General features: G+C 53.3%; 1 protein-coding gene across 5 annotated transcripts in view; it reads left to right on the top strand.

Annotated features, from left to right (window-relative positions):
- Positions 1-19,622, top strand: part of Zer1 (zyg-11 related cell cycle regulator) — a 40,291-nt gene that overhangs the window by 16,403 nt on the left and 4,266 nt on the right. For 3 of the 5 annotated variants that reach the window (XM_028883236.2, XM_028883235.2, XM_028883237.2), the window contains exons 2-13: positions 7,302-7,536; positions 9,109-9,259; positions 9,373-9,809; positions 10,067-10,243; positions 11,746-11,860; positions 11,974-12,120; positions 12,413-12,586; positions 15,552-15,767; positions 17,197-17,238; positions 17,341-17,460; positions 17,934-18,049; positions 18,735-18,923. In XM_028883236.2, the coding sequence (XP_028739069.1) occupies positions 7,379-7,536; positions 9,109-9,259; positions 9,373-9,809; positions 10,067-10,243; positions 11,746-11,860; positions 11,974-12,120; positions 12,413-12,586; positions 15,552-15,767; positions 17,197-17,238; positions 17,341-17,460; positions 17,934-18,049; positions 18,735-18,923 (2,042 nt within the window). In that variant the 5' untranslated portion in view covers positions 7,302-7,378. Of the gene's footprint in view, positions 1-3,193; positions 3,335-7,301; positions 7,537-9,108; positions 9,260-9,372; positions 9,810-10,066; positions 10,244-11,745; positions 11,861-11,973; positions 12,121-12,412; positions 12,587-15,551; positions 15,768-17,196; positions 17,239-17,340; positions 17,461-17,933; positions 18,050-18,734; positions 18,924-19,622 lie in introns of those variants that run through there. The other 2 variants (XM_028883238.2, XM_028883239.2) reach the window with 2 other exon arrangements.

A 19,622-nucleotide genomic window follows, 5' to 3' on the forward strand; every position in this document is an offset into this window, starting at 1 on the left:
CGGGCTTGCCCTGGTGAGTGGAGAGCACGGGTCTGTGTATCTACACAGCGGCTGTGCAGACTCCTTGGCACACAGCCTCAGCTGCCACACCTGCAGGCTGTAGATAGTACCCTGCCTCCTGTGCCCATGGGGAGCTGGCGCCTAGCGAGTGCTGAGCAGCATGGGCATTAGTAAGTTTGCTCACGCAAACAGAACCCAAGCAGTGTGGCTCTCAGCTTGCCCCAGTGCCCCCCCCCCCAGTATTTGTTCATTGTTCCTTAGGAAGAGAGATACCAGCAGCCTAGTAGGATGTGCTTGCCTCCCTCGCTCAGTGTCTTCCCAGGATTTAGTCTCTGTAGACACCCATCTCCAGTCCTCACCTGCACCTCTGTCCGCTAGAGTTCCCCTAGCACTTTTCTGGACTATTGTCACAGCAGCTTTCTGTCCCTAATCCCTAGCCCAGGATCCACTCCTTCCTGGAAAGCATTCAGCTGTAAGTAGGGCATTTGTCTGGGGAGCTTACGGGTTAACATTTCACAGGGTGGGTGCCACTCCAAGGTTCGGATCTTCTAGCTCCCCAGACTCTGTTCTCTAGGTGTCAGGGCGTTTGTTGCTGGGGTCCCTTGCTCCTTCCTCTGAACATTGGTCACTCTATTTCTCTAGCTGGTTGCTGGATGAATGGAAGAGAGTGATTGGTGGGTTTAGATTTTACACCCTTACCCAAAGTCAGTGGCTATCTCAGGCTACTTTTGTGTTAGTTGTGGGCCTCTCAGTGTCTTCATCAGCAAATGGCTAGCAGCAGTCTCTACCTCAGAGTACCATCGTGAGGTAATCCTGGCAACAGCAAACCTTTGTTCCGCCTAAATGCCAGGCACTAGTAGGCACCAAGGATGTAGGCGTGGGTGCAAGCCGCCAGTCGGTCCTCCCGAGCTGGCAGCTGGGGGGAGGGTCATAGACAAATTGTTATGCAAATGAATAGCTCTCTATTGGTACAGGGTACTGGGCTGTGATGTTTGGCTGGTTAAATAAGAAACTGTAGGAAGTCAGTTCTGGAAGGAGCTGGGTATCCGTCTGGAAGCGCCCAGCGTGGAGATGGTGCAGCGGGGGCGGCTGCCTGGGCTGCTGTTGTTTTTCTCCATCTTTTCTCCCTGCATGTCCTAAAGAGCCTGTAAGAAAAGAGACACGGGGTTCTCCTCCTCTGGTAGTCATCAGTATCAGAGTCCCCACTTGCCAGAACTCCAGATGGCTGGAACCTGTCGTGAGAGGAGATCCTTAAGGCTCCAAGGGGTGGAGGGTAGGGTGTTCTGAGCCCTCCAGGCTTTGGTGCCAGATGAGGGCAGCTCCTTCCTCCTCAGCTCACCCGGGACACCCCCCTCCCCACCGCTGCAGGGTCAGTTCCTCGAGGAGGTGACCACAGGTGGCAGCATCCACCCAGTGTGTTCTCTGGAGGCCTCCGATGGCCTGGGCAACTGGTATTGTGGCATCCCTTCAACGTGTGCAGCCCAGTTAGAGCAGGGGAGGTAGCTCTCTCCCCGGCAGCCACAGGTCCCGCTGTGGCCCGTGGGGATTCAGCAGTGTTCTGGAGATGGGGACTCAGGCTCAGCCTCATGAGACTCAGATCCTGCAGTCCTTGTGGCTCCTGCCATGGCATTTGTTAACATTTCCCTTCCCTCAGGCCCTGCGCTGGGTGTTCCGTACCCCTGGGCAATACCCCTTCATGCCCTGCACCCCATCCTTTCAGTCACTGCACATCCTCTCCTTCCTCCCCCTCCAGGACTAGCGAGGGCTCATCTCCGGGGTCTCCGATAAATGTCAAGCCCGCCCTGACACCGCAGCTCAGAGTGGACACAGGCCCTTCCCCGTCTGTCAGAGCTCTGGCCCAGTGACGTGACTGTATCTGTGTTCTTCTTAGGTGGCTGTCTCCTCGTAGTGCCAGGATGTTTCCTACAGGCAGGGCCTTGTCTGGCTTGCTCAGTAGAGGACCTGTGCCCTCAGGAGTTCATGGCCAGGCTCACAGTTCCAGGGAAGCACTGCAGAAACAGACAGCCTGCAGGTGGTGCTGGGCACGCCGTTAGTCCCAGCACTCGGGAGGCAGAGGCAGGCGGATCTCTGTGAGTTCGAGGCCAGCCTGGTCTGCAAGTTCTAGGGCAGCCAGGGCTACACAGAGAAACCCTATCTAGAAAAACCAAAAATCTTAAAAAAAGAAAGAAAGAGAGAGAGAGAGAAGAGAAGAGAAAAAAGAAGGAAACATATCTACCTGTCCTCTGTCTACCATGGAAGCAGGAGGAGTAAACTAGAACCTGGATTGAGGTCATGGGACCCTGGACTGAGTCAGGAACATGCTGACAGGACAGCGATGCCTCCCGGACACTGGGGTGGTGGGGCGGGCCCGTAAGAGAACTTGGTGCGTTGAGTGGCCAGGAGCTGCTGTGTAGAGGCAGGACATGGGTGGGGATGGACAGTTGTAGGGACTCTCGGGGTAAAGGAAATCATTGGTTGAAACTGGACAGTCCCAGTAGACAGAAGGAACTAGGTGTGGGGCTATAGGTGACTAGGCCTAGGGCCATCAGTGGAGGAGGTAGGCTGGGGGGTCACTGAACTGAGGAGGCCAGAAACCGGGTGCCCAGCAGGCCTGGCCTCCTTCCCCAGTGCCGGCAGGGAGAAGGCCAGGCTGTCATCCCGGCAGGCCTGCCAGGGAGGGAGGGCGTGCCCAGGTCCAGGCAACCCCACCATTGGGCCGTCCCCGGGGAGTGTTACATTGGCACCGGGCCTGCTGGGCATGGGCCTCGTGGGAGGCCTGGGTCTAGGAAGAACAGACCCTGCTTGGCACAGAAGGGAGAGCCGCTTGGCAGAAGGTGGCAGTGAGAGTCTCGAGTGCCGTCTTTAAAGAAAAAAAGAAAAGGAAAAGTAACAGGGCCTCAGAGATGGCTCTGTGGTTGAAAGCGCGTGCTCCTCCTGGGTTAGCGAGAGGGCTCGGCAGTTGAGAGAGCATTGTTGGAGTCCCAGCATCCACATGGTAGCTCACAACTATCCATAACTGCAGTTCCAGGGCATCCAGTGCCCTCTTCTGACCTCCAAGGGCACCAGGCATGCATGTGGTACACAGACATACATGCAAGCAAAACACTTATGTATCTAAAAGAATATAAATAAGTCTAAGAAAAAAAAACTGATTTATTAAAAAAAAAAAAAAAAGTGCATGCTCTTCTTACAGAGACCTGAATTCAGTCCCGAGCATGTGCATCAAGCCGCTCTCAGGGGCCTGTGACTCCAGCTGGGGGCGCTGTCCTCCTCTTCTGGCCTCCACGAGCACCTGTACTCATGCACGCAGGCCCGCCCTCCACACGCGGTATACGTAAGTTTACATCAGGGGTGGGCATAGTGGCACCTGCCTTTAATCCCAGCAGGGGCCGGGAAGACCTCTGTGAGCTCACGGCCGTCCTGGTTTACCTAGAGAGCTCCAGGCCAATCAGGTCTACATAGTGAGATCCTGTCTATAAAAGAAAATGAAGTAAATCTTAAAAGCAGCAACGGCCAAAGAATAGCTGATTTTTAATTTTTTCCCACTGAAGATGGAACCTGGTGTCTCGCACATGCTAGGCAAGTGCTCTACCACTGAGCTGCCTCACATTTTTTATTTTATTAATACAGGGCTTCGCTAAGTTGCTCAGGCTGGTCCTGAACTTGTGGTCCTCCTGCCTCAGCCTCCCCAGTTGCAGGCAATGTTGCCTCTGGCTCCATGGCCTGAGTATCTTAGAAGGCTCAGGAGTGGACACAGGGTGCCCAGAAGCTGGGCAATGCTGAGCCCACACCCCTTTGGAACTTTCCTCCTAGGGCAGTGGTTCTTAACCTTCCTAACGCTGGGACCCTTTAATACAGTCCCTCTTGTTGTGGTGACCCCCAACCATAAAATTATTTCCGTTGCTACTTCATAACTGTGATTTTGCTACTGCTATGTAACGTAATATAAATATCTGTGTTGACAGATGGTCTTAAGTGACCTCTGTGAAAGGGTCATTCGACCCCCAAAGGGGTCATGACTACTGGTTGAGAACCACTGCTCTCAGGGATGATGTGACGGAGCCAAGGAGCCCCGTTTGTACAGAGTGGCCTTGAGTCTCGGAGCTTGAGTTTCCTTATCTGTCAGACATAACAGAGCCTCGTTTGCTGTGTGTGTGTGCTGTGGGAAGCATTTCCCAGCACTATCTCCTCAGCTCCTCCAGCCCTGGCACGAGAATTATCGTCCTCACCTTTCTACATGAGGACACTGTGATCTGGAGAGGTGACATTGTTTCCCAGTGAATTACAGAATGAAGTCGGCCACAGAACCTGTACTTTTGGGGGGAATGTCAGAGATTGAGCCCAGAGCCTCATACATAGTAAGCATGGCCTCTACCACTGTGCTACATCTCAAAACACTGAGACTTGTCTGAAGTTCAGTATCCACAGGGAATTGATTCCCTGGGTTGGAACCCCATCTATGGATGCTCAGGTTGTCTACATACATAGTGTAGTCATCCATGCACAGAGCCCATACCTCACACAGTGAAGTCAACGCAGCTTCTCTGCAAGAGTTGTACAGACTCTGAACCCCTGTGCCATCTCTCCAGCCCCAGAACTGTCTCTTGTTCACCTGAGTATAATATGAAGGTTCAGTCTGCCGTCACTGCAGCCGGCGTTGGTACTGTACGAGCTGGCTTATCATCGGGATGCATCCAGATCTCCTTCCATTGGTGCCAATCCTATTTTTGTTTTTTGTTTGAGACAAGATCTCTCTTTATAGCCCTGGCTGTCCTGGAAATCACTCTGTAGACCAGGCTGGCCTCGAACTCACAGAAACCCTCCTGCCTCTGCCTCCTGTGTGCTGGGAATAAAGGTGTGCACCACCCCACCTGGCTGGTGCCAACCATTTTTAATCTCTTTACTGAATTCTGTGAATGTTCACAATGAAGACACCTGTGGGTCCACTCAGAGGAATGACCCAAAGCCCACCCAAACCAAAAACTTCCTTTCAGGGGCACATCCCTACACACACACACGTCCTTGCCAAGGAGATAGTCCCACCCCAGGGCAGGCCTCCTTGTGTGCTAGTTGAAGGGAATGCTCCAGAAACAAATGCAATGGCCTCCTGTTGGACTCCTTCCTTGTCACACTGTGAAGGTCATCCCAGTCGTTGATTGAATTCTCACTGCAGTGTGGTGATTAAACAATAAATAGGCTGTAATTATCCATTGCCATGTTACTGGACACTCAAGGGGGCCATCGCATAGAATATTGCTGTAAGCCGGGCAGTGGTGGCACACGTCTTTAATCCCAGCACTCGGGAAGCAGAGGCAGGCGGATCTCTGAGTTCCTGGTCTACAGAGCGAGTTCCAGGACATCCAGGGCTGCATGAAGAAACTCTGTCTTGTAGAACAACAACAACAACAAATATACTGCTGTGAACATTTAGTGTAGCTTTTTAAAGTTTTATTTATTATTAGGTATTGTATGAGAATGTGGGTATGCACCTGCCACAGTCCCTGTGTGGAGATCAGAGGGCAACTTCTGGAAGTCTGTTGTCTCTTCTGTGGGTCCTGGGCTTTGAACTTAGGTCCTCAGGCTTGCATACCAAGTACCTTTACCCACAAGCCATCTCACTGGCCTAGTTTCACAATTGCATATGTACCTCTGTTGGGTGTATTCCTGAAGGCAGACTTGCTGAACCTTGAAAGCACATTCCTACTCAGCATCAGTCAATATTAACTATCTCCCAGTTCACACCACTTCTCACTCCCACCAGCAGTTCCATATCTCCGCCAGTGCTCGGTGTCCGCAGCTGAGCTGGCTGGCAGTGGAAATAGCATCTCATTGTGGGTTGGTGTGCACTTCCCTGATACTGATGGAGCAAGCTGAGTGCCCTTCAGGAGGCGGCCATCTTTAAGGAGGTGCCTGCTGGGGTCTTCTGCCCCCTTTACGCTGGTAAAGCACATGATAGCTCTCTCCTTACTGGTCTGTAAATGTTGCCTATGTATTTTGAAAATGTGGGACTGAAGGCGTGCACCACCATGCCGGGCTGGTGCCAACCATTTTTAATCTCTGTTGAATTACAGCATACATGTGAATGTTCACAGCGTAGACAGCTGTGGGTCCACTCAGGAAGGACCAGTTTTGCGTTTGTAGTCTGTGCCTCCCTCCTCCTCCTCCTCCTCCTCCTCCTCCTCCTCCTCCTCCTCTTTCTCCTCCTTCTCCTCTCACTCCCTTCCCTCTCCTCACCTGAATCTCCATTAGGTTGTCTAGGCTTGAATTGAGCTTCGTGATCTTCTCTATCTTAGTTTCCTCCCAAGTGCTGGGATTGCTGGCACATTGCTAAGCCCAGTCTATTGGCGTCCATCTTTCTGTGAAACAGACTTACTGTTACGTCATAAAGTACCCTGTACTTTACTTTAGGCCTGTGGTGTTTTTGGAATTGGCTTTTGTGTGTGTGTGTGAACAGAAGTTTCTTCACTCCAGTGCATACCAGTTTAACCTTTTCTCTCTTATGGTTGGCATTTTTAAGGCCTGTTAAGAAATAATCTTAGGGGAGGGGCTGGAGAACTGGCCAGTGGTTAAGAACACTTGTTTGCTCTTGCAGAGGACCTGGGTTTGGTTCCCCACACCCACATGGCAGCTCACAACCATCTGTAATTCCAGATCTAGGAGATCCGATTTCTTTTCTGAGCTCCGTAGGGACTGCATGCCCCTGGAGCTAGAATTCTGGTCAATTGTGAGCTACCATGTAGGTTCTGGGAATTGAACCCAGGACCTTTGCAAGAGCAGTAGATGATGTTCTTAACCACCAAGCCATCTCTCCAGCCCTTAAGACTTCACTTTATAGCGCGACATTTGAGTGTGATTCACAGGTCACGTATTGCGGCCATTTCAAGTGTCCAGTTCTGTGGCGTGTAGTGTGCTCACAGTGTGCAGCCATCACTGTCATCACGCCCGCCCGTCTCCCCAGACGAGAGTCTCCAGGTCTGTGGAGTTGCCCTTTGTGGCTGCACATCCCATGGACTGGGTTGTGACCTTCATAATTGGTTTCTTCGGTTAGCATGGCCCAGTGTTATATGGGTACCTTTGTGACCGGATAACATTCAGCTTTTGTTGTGAGTCAGGGACTAGCTATAGCTCAGGCTGGTCTGGAACTCTTGATCCTCCTGGTCTGTCTCTCAAGTGCTGGGTTACAGGCTTGCAGCCTTTTAGGTGGTCATTTGAATGTGCTGGATGGGGCGTCCCTTTCCCCACACAGAGCAGACACAGGCTTTTATCTGCAGCTCACTTGGCCTCTTTTCTCTCCTTCTCAGGCTGTGGCTCTGCCAATGATCTTGTGAGTGTTGGGAACGCCTAGTCGCCTGAGAGTGGCCACCTGCCTTCCCCCAGCATGGCGTCCGACACGCCCGAGTCCCTGATGGCCCTCTGTACCGACTTCTGTCTCCGGAATCTTGATGGCACCCTGGGCTACCTGCTGGACAAGGAGACCCTGCGGCTGCATCCAGACATCTTCTTGCCCAGCGAAATCTGTGACCAGCTGGTCAATGAGTGAGCAAGGGACTCCCCAGGACTGGGGCAGGGTTGGAGCCAAATGTGGGGGATGAAGTGTGAGCTAAAGATGAAGACTGTGTGTTCAGACCCCCACAAGGGGAAGTGGCTATGAGTGTGACATTGAGGGACAATAATGATACGTTTATGTTACCATAGAGATATGGTTGCATATGCATTGAAGTGTGTGCACTTGAAGGAATGGGTATATATACATGTAGGATTATGCAGCACAGAACATGTGTGTGAAGCAGCATGTGTGTGTTTAGGAATGAGTTAGTATAAAATCCCGCATGTAAATCAGGGCATTGTGTGCTACCCTGTGTGTGTGCTCACACCTGTGCTGCACTTCTGAACTAAGAACACATGGATAAGTGTGTTTACATGTGTACCAAAACCAGAACAACAGAGGCTGCGTCACCCAGATGATCTCTATGCAGCCTCCCGGCAGACCCTCCACTGCACTGGGTGCCTGCGGCACAAGGTGTATACACACGCCCTGAGCGCTGGGGTATACCAGTTATCCCAAAGGGAAACCATTAGCTCACATGGGAACTGAGGACTGAGCTCGGAATGGTGTTCTGGGCATTCAGTGTGGGCCAGGCCTGATGCTGAACACTTTCTCCCATTATGAAGAGATTGACATCTAGGCAAGTTCGGTCGTGTGAGCTTCCCAGCTGGGAGCAGTTGAGCCAGACGGTTTCTCTGTATCACCTCTTCTAGCCTGGAACTTACTCTGTGGAGCAGGCTGGGCTCAAACTCAGAGATCCGCCTGCCTCTGCCTCCCGAGTCCTGGGATTAAAGGTGTGCCATACCACGCCTGGTTCTTTTCTTTTTTAAAGGGGCCACCATGTAGGCGCTGGAAACTGAATACCAGTCCTCTGCAAGAACAAGTACTCTTTTTTTATTCTAAACTTTTATTCTTCTCTCATACATTACATCCTGACCTCAGTTTCCCCTCCCTCTACTCCTCCCAGTCCCTGAGAACGAGTGCTCTTAACAGCTGCGCCATCTCCCTGAGCCCCTAGCCCGGGATCCATGCATACACAGGTGTTGTGGCTAGGCGGGGTCACACTGAAGGCTCACTGTCGGCCTAGCTAGCGTAAGCTCAGAACCATTTTACTTCATTTTAATTTGCCTGCCCTGCAAGGGGCTGTAAGATGCCAGAGACTACAAAGGGAAGGTGTGTCTGGACCATGGCGGGACTGTGGCTAAGGTAGTGAGTGCAGTCTGGGGTGATGGGCGGGCTGTGAAGAGGAGGCACACGTGCGGTGTGTGCTGTGTGTGTGTGTGTGTGTGTGTGTGTGTGTGTGTGTGTGTGCAGGTTCATGTTTAGGCTGCTGAAGGGAAGTGCTTGGGACTTGCTGTGGACGATAAGAGGCCCCTTGTGTCACATGTGGTCACCCTGAGGCCCGCCTTTGGACTCTGTCTCCTGAAGCATATGGTGTAGTCAGAATCTGAGCAGGCGCTGTGAAGAGAGGACCGGAAGCTGGCTGTTGCTGGGGTGATGTGGCCTCAGAAGGCGGCCCAGGCGCGTAGGCCCTCCCTGACCTGGGCTTGCTTCTCTCCCAGGTATGTGGAGCTGGTCAGTGCTGCCTGCACCTTTGAGCCCCACGAGACCTTCTTCAGCCTCTTCTCAGACCCCCGCAGCACTCGCCTCACCCGGATCCACCTCCGCGAGGACCTGGTGCAGGACCAGGACCTGGAGGCCATTCGCAAGCAGGTGAGGCCGCTCTCCCTGCGGTGCGGACCCCGCCCGTCCCCAGAAGCCAGGCCTGGGGTGGCACAGGGTGGCACAGGGCGGGCAGAGGCGCTGAGGCTGCTGTGCCCCTCCAGGACCTGGTGGAGCTGTACCTGACCAACTGCGAGAAGCTGTCGGCCAAGAGCCTGCAGACGCTTCGGAGCTTCAGCCACAGTCTGGTGTCCTTGAGCCTCTTCGGCTGTGCCAACATCTTCTATGAGGAGGACAACCCAGGGGGCTGTGAGGACGAGTGTCTCGTCAACCCCACCTGCCAGGTGCTGGTCAAGGACTTCACCTTCGAAGGCTTCAGCCGCCTGCGCTTCCTCAACCTGGGCCGCATGATAGACGGTGTCCCGGTGGAGTCTCTGCTTCGGCCGCTTAGCTCACTGGCTGCCTTGGACCTCTCAGGCATCCAGACAAGCGACGCCACCTTCCTGACACAGTGGAAGGACAGTCTGATGTCCCTTGTGCTCTACAACATGGACCTTTCAGATGACCACATCCGCGTCATCGCCCAGCTGCACAAGCTTCGGTGAGCTGTGCCGTCAGCAGGAGGGGGAGGACAGGGCGGGAGGGAGGGGTGGGAGAGAGGGAGCCCTTGCACGGAGGAGCACAGGGGGAAGCCCACTCCTTAGACCACATATTCTAGCTGGATCTCGAGGGCGATTTAAGGCACCTACGTCCCAGCTGACGTAGAATTCCCTGGAGAAGTTGTGCCGGGCGTGGGCCCTGCCCTGCTGTGACTTGAAGGAGTCAGATCCTGACCTGCGGCCCCTCCCTGACCTGCAGCCACCTGGACATCTCCCGAGACCGCCTCTCCAGCTACTACAAGTTCAAGCTGACTCGGAAGGTGCTCAGCCTCTTGGTGCAGAAGCTGGGGAACCTGATGTCCTTGGACATCTCTGGCCACATGATCCTAGAGAACTGTAGCATCTCCAAGATGGATGAGGAGGCAGGACAGATCAGGTGGGTACCTGGCTATGGCTGCTGAGAGGGTGTCATTCACCAAGCCCTGGCTAAGCACCCTGTGCCAAGTACTGTGCTGGGTGCTAGAGATAAGAAGCAAGTCTGTAGGGGATTTAGCTCAGTGGTAGAGCGCTTGCCTAGTAAGCACAAGGTCCTGGGTTCGGTCCTCGGCTCCAGGATAGGGGGTGGGGAATGGGGGGGAAGAAGCAATTCTGTGAGTCCAGCATGATAATGCACAACTTTAATCCCAGTACACAGAGACAGGGCAGGCTCCTCTCTGTGAGTTCAAGGCCAGCCAGGGCTACATAGTTTCAAAAAGGGGCTGGGGTGGCTAGAGAGATGGCTCAGCAGTTTATAGCATTTGTTGCTTTTCCAGAGGACCTGGGTTTGAGCCCCAGCACCCGCATGACTGCCTATAACCATCTACTTCCAAGGGACCTGTCATGCTCTTCTGGCCTCTGCAGGCACCAGGCACACACATAGAGTACAACATATATGCAGGCAAAATACCCATACCCATAAAATTAAAATAAAGAACCAATCACTTTAAAAATCAAGGGCCAGCAAGACAGCTCAGCAGGCAGAGGTGACGACACCAAAGCTGACGACCTGAGTTCTGTCCCTGGAACCCAGTCCTACAAACTGTCCGCTGATTTCTGCAGGAGTGTGAGCGTGCGAATGTGCACAAGCACACATGCACGCGTGCACAAGCACACACGCACGCGTTGAGTAAATTAGCATAAATAAATCAAGAAGCAAGTCAGGCCTTGCCCACATGGCCCGTGTGAGCTGGCGGGGATGGAAAAGTCGTTCTGGGCGCTGGCCTGGGAAGTGCACACTCGGGGCGCCCTCAGCCATTCCGAGTCTGTTGAACAGATCCCACTGCAGCAGGGGATCAGCATGCGCAAGGCTTGGGGGCCACAGGGAGTGTACCTGGGCAGCGAGCAGCCGGGGCACGATGGCGTTGCCGGGCTGATGTGTGTCTCTGGATTGGTGGTGAGATCTCATTCCAGCCCAGCCACTGTGGTTGGCCTCATGGCCTCCGTCAGCCACATTTAGTGGCGTGTGGCAGAGGAGCTTATCTTTGATTGTTAGTGAAACGTGTCCCTGTTAGCCTGGCAGGTGATACCTCTCAAAGGTGGCCGTGGGAGCAGTTCCCGTCCCGTGTTCTTTACACTGTGCCCTTCCCACCCTTCCATCAAGAAGTGGGGGCTGGGAACGTAGCTCAGGTGGTAGAGTGTTCGCCTACCATGTACAAAGCCTTGGGCTCCATCCCCGACACAGCGTAGAACAGGCATGGAAGCATGTGCCTGTAATCCCAGCACTTGGGAGGTGAGAGGAGGAGGAGCAGGAGTTCAAGGCCACTCTTAGCTACCAGGGAGTTGGGCAGGGACAGGATGAGGCTAGAAGCCCTTGTTTCTCCATCAATGAAATGCCTAGTCTGTGGGGGAGCCCGGGCTAGGTCCAGCCAGGTTGCCAACTCTGACATGCTCTTTTCCCAGCACCGAGCCTTCCAAGAGCAGCATCATGCCTTTCCGGGCTCTCAGGAGGCCACTGCAGTTCCTCGGGCTCTTTGAGACCTCCCTGTGTCGCCTCACACACATTCCAGCCTACAAAGTAAGAGACGGGGTGTGGGAGGAAGGAGGTGGCCGGGTACCGGAGCGCCACTGAGCCTGGGGATCCCGCTCCCCGGCCCCTTGTGGGTTGTCCTGAACATGTTCCGTCACTAGGTCAGCGGTGACAAAAATGAGGAGCAGGTGCTGAACGCCATCGAGGCCTACACAGAACACCGGCCTGAGGTCACTTCCAGGGCCATCAACCTGCTCTTCGACATTGCACGCATTGAACGCTGCAACCAGCTTCTGCGGGCCCTGAAGGTCAGCTCAGACCCGGGGCCTCCAGGCCCCCAGATCGCCCTGCCCTCTCCTCTGTCCCTCTGCACCCACTGCTGATCCAGGGAAGAAGTAGGCAGCCTTGCCTCGCAAGCTTCCACCCCGTTGGCAGTGCCTGGCCCCCCTGCCCTACTTCCTGCCCTCCCCACATCTGCCCAGGAGAGCAGGGCTAGGGTCAGCCTTTCCCCAGAGGAGCCATAGTGACTCAGAGCCCAGGCTGTCCTTGCCTGCCTCTGGCAGCACTTGCAGCCCCCGCCCCCGCCCTGTCTTCACACAGCTGGTCATCACAGCCCTCAAGTGCCACAAGTACGACAAGAACATTCAAGTGACAGGCAGCGCTGCCCTCTTCTACCTGACCAACTCCGAGTACCGCTCGGAGCAGAGCGTCAAGCTGCGCCGGCAGGTCATCCAGGTGGTGCTGAATGGCATGGAGTCCTACCAGGAGGTGACGGTGAGCCCCCTGCCTACTGTGGCCTGCATGCTTTGGCCCAGGAACCCTTCCTGCCTCCCAGGGTCCCAGACACGCGTGTCCCCCGGGCTTGCCTGAACTTAGGTGGCCTTCGTCAATTCCGCTTGCATAGCCACTGTCCCAGAAACCTGTCTCTAGCCTCCAATGCCACTCACTCACTGCCATGGCCACCCCACCTCTGCCCTCTGAGTCCCAGATGTGCCTTCTCCTCTGCCCCTCTGTCCCTATCACTGTTGGGAAGGTTGTCTCTAATACCTGTGTTTAATTATAATTAAAGAACATTTACCATAGAACAGTCACAGATACAAAGATGTGAACTCCACCTAAAACCCGCCACACTTAGAGCCTTTCACTGACACCTCTTATTCTGACTTTTAGCCTGTGCAGGGGAGTTTAGTAAATGGGTCACCTGCACCCTGCTTCATGTTGTTGATGTAATGTGATGTTTGCTTCTGTGGGTGAGAATGTGCAGACAATTTTTTTTTCAGTTGTTATTATTAACGTTCATTGGTGTTTAGGGTGCGTGTATGTCTGTGTGAGGGTGTCAGAAGTCCTGGAACTGGAATTACAGACAGGTGTGAGCTGCCATGTGGGTGCTGGGAATTGAACTCGGGACCTCTGGGAAAGCAGCCAGTGTTCTTAACCACTGAGCCATCTCTCCAGCCCCACAAATAATTTCTGCTTTGAAGACTTGGCTTAGACAAAAGGGAGAGAAAGCAGAATCAGGCATGCTGACTCTTGCTTGTGAGGGTGGCCTCAGGAGGCTGAGGGGAGGATTGAGGTCTGGGCTACAGAGTAAAACCCTGCCTCAGAAAGAAAATTACTGGACATCCCAGCACTCAGGAGGCAGAGGCAGGTGGATCTCTGTGAGTTTCAAAACAAGTTTCAGGATGGCCAGGACTACATAGAGAGACCCTGTCTCAGAAAAAGAAAAAGAAAGAAGGAAGGAAGGAAGGAAGGAAGGAAGGAAGGAAGGAAGGAAGGAAGGAAGGAAGGAAGGAAGGAAGGAAGGAAGGAAGGAAGGAAGGAAGGAAGGAAAGAAAGAAAGAAAGAAAGAAAGAAAGAAAGAAAGAAAGAAAGAAAGAAAGAAAGAAAGAAAGAAAGAAAGAAAGAAAGAAAGAAAGAAAGAAAGAAAGAAAGAAGGAAAACGGGGCATGGAAAGATAGTTCAGCAATTAAGAGCACTGACTGCTGTTGCAGAGAACCCAGGTTCAAATCCCACATCTCACAACCATCTGTAACTCCAGTCCCAGGGGATGCAGCACCCTCTTCTGGCCTCCGGGGGCACTGCATGCAAGTGGTACACATACATGCAGGCAATCACCCACATACGTAAAATTAAAATCAAGAAAACGAAGGAGCTAGGACACTAGCTGTCTGCACAGGTGATAGCACATAAACATTGTACAGGGTTGCCTTTCAACTGTAAAGTAAGGCCAGAGCAGAGGTAGGATTCTGCCTCTCTGAGTTCGAGGCCAGCCTGATCTACAGAGCGAGTTCCAGGACAGCCAGGGCTACAGAGACACCCTGTCTTGCACAAGCAAAAATTTAAAAAAAGAAAGAAAAACTGTAAAATCAACTTCTTCTCAAATTCTAATATTTTGGGCCAGGGTTGTAGCTCAGTGACAGAACTCCTGAGGTTTGGAGTTCAGTTCCCAGCACTGCAAAAAGTGTGTGTGTGTGTGTGTGTGTGTGCATGCATGTGTGTGATAAACGGAAAAACAAATAAGATGTTGCCTCAGGGACCATACTCTCTAAGTAGTGTGATCAATAAAACGTGGTGGCTGTCAATATTTAATAAGGAAGGAAACGGCTAGATCTATGACTCAGTGGTTAACAGCACTTACTGCCCTTGCAGAGGACATGGGTGCAGTTCCCAGCACGCACTGTTGCTCACAGTTGGCTGGAACGCCTGTCCCAAGGGCTCCAGCACCTTCTGACCTCGTGTACCAGGCATAAATGCAGGCAAAACACTCATACACATAAAATAAATTTAAAAATTGAAGATATGTGTTTAATAAGGAAGGGAATGAGATTAAACGGTGATCAGTGCTGGCTGGGAAAGAGCAGCTGAGAAGGGGTGTGGCCAGATGCCGATATGCTGACCTGAGAATGCAGGCCAGCGCAGCCACCTGGGAAACAGCCGGGCCTTACCCAGCAGCATGAATACTTGTACACTCACATCAGGCAAGCCAGGCTTGGTGGAGGCAAGAGGCTCAGGGGCTCAGCGTCATCTTCAGCTGCGTTTGAAGCCATCCTGGACTACATAAGCCCCTCTCAAGAAAACAAAAGCCGGAAATCTCCCGAGCATGCGCACCATAGTGCAGCTGTGTCATGGACATCAGGAGGCACATATAACCCATTGTGGACAGTGGCCAAAGTCTGGTAGCAGGAGATGATAGATCGACAGAGGTGTCATGAGAGAATGCTTCCTGCAGTGAGAAAGAGTACACTCTAGCTGCATGTACCAACACTTGACCCTGCGAGCAGTCCTGAACAGCCACTGTGGCTCCCTGGGAAGGGTAGGGAGGGTCTTGGGATCAGGAAGGGACTCTGGGTGTTGGCAGTGTTGTTTCTTGGCATAGGCAGTGGTTACATGGGTATGTTTTTATAATTATATACTCTACAAAAATTTCATGTTTTTAAATGCTTTTTTAGAATAACCTTAATAAAAACGAAAAGCAAGCCAACAAGCATTAGCTGGGCCTGGTAGTAAGTCTTGGGAGACTGAGGTAGGGAGGGTAGGAGTTGAAGCTAGCCCTGGCTACATAGTAATTTGAATTCAGCCTGGATTACGTGAGACCCCCATCTCCATCTCAAAACACTCCAAACAAAAGAGCCTGGCAGGCTGCTCCTCCAGGGGCTGCCCCGCTCTGGGTGGCCCCGGCCTAGAGCCCTGCTCCAGACCTGTGCCTGAACGTGCTCTGCTGTCTCCCCACCTGGCCCAGGTGCAGCGGAACTGCTGTCTTACCCTGTGCAACTTCAGCATCCCCGAGGAGCTGGAGTTCCAGTACCGCCGCGTGAACGAACTTCTGCTCAGCATCCTCAGCCCCACGCGCCAGGACGAGTCGATCCAGCGCATTGCCGTGCACTTGTGCAACGCCCTGGTCTGCCAGGTGGACAATGACCACAAGGAGGCTGTGGGCAAGATGGGCTTCGTGGTGGTACGTGTGCTTGCCCGCCCTTGTCATCCTGTCCTCTGTGAGTCAGGCCTCAGGAGACCTGGCCTGGGGTAGGAGGGTCGGGAAAGTCAGCAGGGTAGACCCAAGGGAGCGCATCTGGGTTCTTTTTTTTTTTTTAATAATTTATTTAATTTTTATTTTATGTGCATTGGTGTGACGGTGTCAGGTCTCCTGGAAGTTGTGACAGACAGTTGTGAGCTGCCATATGGTGCTGGGAATTGAACCTGGGTCCTCTGGGATAGCAGCCACTGAGCCGTCTCTCCAGCCGGCATCTGTGTTCTTTTCATCTTTATGTGGGGTGGGGTGTAGGAGAGGATTGCTAAGGACTGCGTGCAGGGCCTGGCGAACGCTAGGCAAGTGCCCAGCACTTGGAAGGCTTTCGTGCGTGTGTGTGCGTGCGTGCGTGCGTGCGCGTGTGTGCGTGCGTGCGTGCGTGCGTGCGTGCGTGCGTGCGTGTGTGTGTGTGTGTGTGTGTGTGTGTGTGTGTGTGTGTTAGTGGAGCTAGTGCAGGCCAGATTGGTTTGATCCATCTAGAGCTGGAGTTATAGGTGCCATGTGCCTTCTCACACTTGGGTCCTCTGCAAGAATAGTGTGCACTCCAACTACAGAGCCGTCTCTGCAGGCCCCAGAAGAGTTGTTTGTTTAGTTCTTTTATTTTTAGTTTTTTGAGACAAGGTCTTTCTATGTAGCCCTGGCTGGCCTGGAACTTGATATGTAGACCAGGTTGGTCTCAAACTCAGAAAGATCCACCTGCCTTCCCCTGAGTGCCGGTATTAAAGGTGTATACCACCAACTACCAGCCACCATGACCACCTCAGAAAAACTGTTTTGTTTTGTTTTTCAAGACAGGGCTTCTCTATGTAGCCCTGGATGTTCTGGAACTTGCTTTGTAGACCAGGCTGGCCTCAAACTCACTGAGATCCTCCTGCCTCTGCCTCCTAAGTGCTGGGATTAAAGGCGTGCGCCACCATGCCTGGCGATCAGAAGAATTTCTGAATGTGATTGTTGCTGATTATTGTGTGGCCTTCCCTGTCTTTGAACTACTTCCACTCAGCTCCATGCAGTAATCCCTGTGGCAGGGTGGGCCTCCATCACTGTGCTGTCCTGGCCTGCTATGAATAAATTCCCAGCCAGTACCTGGGACAGGATAAATATGGGAGGGAAGGAGGAGGCGGGCACTAGATGCATCTATCGTTAGCCTCACTTTACCCCTGGGGAAGGGCAGCCCAGAGCATGGGAGGGCTGGACCAAGTACCAAGGGTATGTTCTTGACCACCCTTCAACAGCCCACAAAAAAACCGTAGTGTCGGGTGCTGTCGGGCTGTCACCCAGGACAGCCAGTGGCTCCCTCTGCTGAGCTCCCCGGCTGTTGGAGTCCTGGCCTCAGGCAGCCTCTCTCCTCTCCCCACAGACCATGTTGAAACTGATCCAGAAGAAGCTGCTGGACAAGACGGTAAGGAGAGCCTCACATACTCTGCCCTCACCCCAGAGATTCTGTGCCAGGGCTGGCTGTGTGTCCTTAGGTGGGCTCAGCTGAGCTGTGCCTCCCCCACAGTGTGACCAGGTGATGGAGTTCTCCTGGAGTGCCCTGTGGAACATCACAGACGAGACACCCGACAACTGCGAGATGTTCCTCAACTTCAATGGCATGAAGCTCTTTCTCGACTGCCTCAAGGTAGGCACTGCCCTGGCTGCCACCCACCCCACAGGCTGCTACACCACAGGCACTGTCCCATACAAGCTTCCCATGAACACCAGGGCATGAGCAATCCAGCCCCCGCCCCACCCTGCCCCCCGGCCCCCCAGCTGGGCCTCCTGAGATCCTTTCTGCCAGGGAACCCCCAGCCTGTGTTCACAGCAGTCTGCTGTGATTGCCCACAGACCATTTCCTGCTAGTAGATACAGTTCTGCCCAGAAGGTAGGACTCTGTTTCTTGCTCTAGCTTCCGAGGAGCTCCCCAAAAGAACCCTTCTAAGCTGTGGGCCACACTTGTCCCACAGGTCATACGAGCACTAGAAAGTTGGGGTCAGCCTACTGTACCCCTTCTGTGTCTAGAGGGCCATCCAGACAGGTGCCCACAAAGCCTTCAGGGTAACAATCAGACATTAAATGACCGAGTACAAAGGCCTTGCTGGATCTGGTTCCCAGGAGTTCCCAGAGAAGCAGGAGCTGCACCGGAACATGCTGGGACTCCTGGGGAACGTGGCAGAGGTGAAGGAGCTGCGGCCTCAGCTGATGACCTCGCAGTTCATCGGCGTCTTCAGGTTGGTGCCTCCTCGGCTGCCAGGACACTCACAACAGTAGTGCATTCGATGGCCACAGCCGTGCTCGGTCTAGGTTCCTGTCAGTGACCCTGCTTTCTATCTGTAATGGGGGTTTTGTTTTCAATTGGCTTGAATTATGTGGGGGGTGGATGGGTATGTGCCCATGAGTGCAATTGCCCATAAAGGCCAGCGGCTTTGGGTCTTCCTGGAGCTTCAGGGTACAGGCAGTTGCAAGCCGCCAAGTGTGCTGGGAATATCCCGGTCTCTGAAAGAGCAGCGTGTGCGTTTAACCACGGAGCCGTTTCTCAAGCCCCTGTGTGTTGTCTTTTTCTTTCAACCTGCCGCAGATGGCAGTAATGTCACATCCATTTTTGAAGGACTCTGTGACTAACAAGTGGCTGGATGTGTTGGCACAAGCTTGTAATCCCAGCACTTGGGGGACGAAGCAGGAATCTTGACGACATAGCACGTTCCAGGCCAGTCTGAACTGCAGGAGATCCTGACTCAAACAAACAAACAAACAACAGACCCTAGTCGTTTACAGCTGAGCCCAGTAGTACACACCTGTAATCCCAGTGCTCCAGAGGCTGACCCAGCAGAGTCATAGTAATAGTGCCTCTGGCATCGGGGGTCTAGGTTATCATCCATGAGTGCATGATGGATTTTTCCTTCTTCCTCCTGGTAGCAACCTGCTGGAAAGCAAGGCCGATGGCATTGAGGTTTCTTACAATGCCTGTGGTGTTCTGTCCCACATCATGTTCGATGGGCCTGAGGCCTGGGGTGTCTGTGAGCCCCAGAGGCCAGAGGTGGAGGAGCGTATGTGGGCAGCCATCCAGAGCTGGGACATCAACTCCCGGAGGAATATCAACTACAGGTGAGAGATGGGAAGGTACCCAGCATGGAGAGTCAGAAGCTGCTTGTCCCAGCATGCTGTATCCAGAGCTCCATCCTGGTCCTGTCCTCCAACGGCATTTGCTCTCGCCCACTGTAGGATCCAGTGTGTGATGGGCACATTCCCCACTTAGTAACACCTGTGCGTATCCAAGGCCTGTGTTTTATGCATGCTTGATTCAGAACTAAATACACAGCAAAACACAAGTCACCTGTAACCCTGTCCCCACCAGGCTGGCTTCAGTTCTTACTGTGCTGTGAGTGGATTGCCGTCTCCAGTCAGCCCCTTTCTTCCCGCCGGGCTGTCTGTGCAGCTGGTTATTAAGTCAGATACTCTTTTGAAAGGATGGGCTGAGGTCTGCAGCTTTGCCCAGGCCCTAGGTCCCTGGGAGACAGGAAGCTCAGTCTCAGTCTCGGGGCCCCTCTGAGGTCTTGCTGATTTGGTTTGGGGGCTGGCACTCCAGCCTGACCTAGAGTCACTGTAGGCAATTTCCAGGGCTTCTCCCTTCCTCGCCACAGCTTGTTTCTCTCAGGTTGCCGAGACCCCCCAGCTTTCCCTCTGTTCTGACTTTGATCTTGTCCAGCGTGAGCTCCTGGGCAGAGCCTGCAGCAGGACCCCTGGCATCCCCCGGGCTTGCCCATGCTGCCCTTAGGACCCTGCAGGGAGGAGAGCCCACTCACC

Source organism: Peromyscus leucopus, chromosome 4 (genome assembly GCF_004664715.2).
Source record: "Peromyscus leucopus breed LL Stock chromosome 4, UCI_PerLeu_2.1, whole genome shotgun sequence".
Classification (NCBI taxonomy): Eukaryota; Metazoa; Chordata; class Mammalia; order Rodentia; family Cricetidae; genus Peromyscus; species Peromyscus leucopus.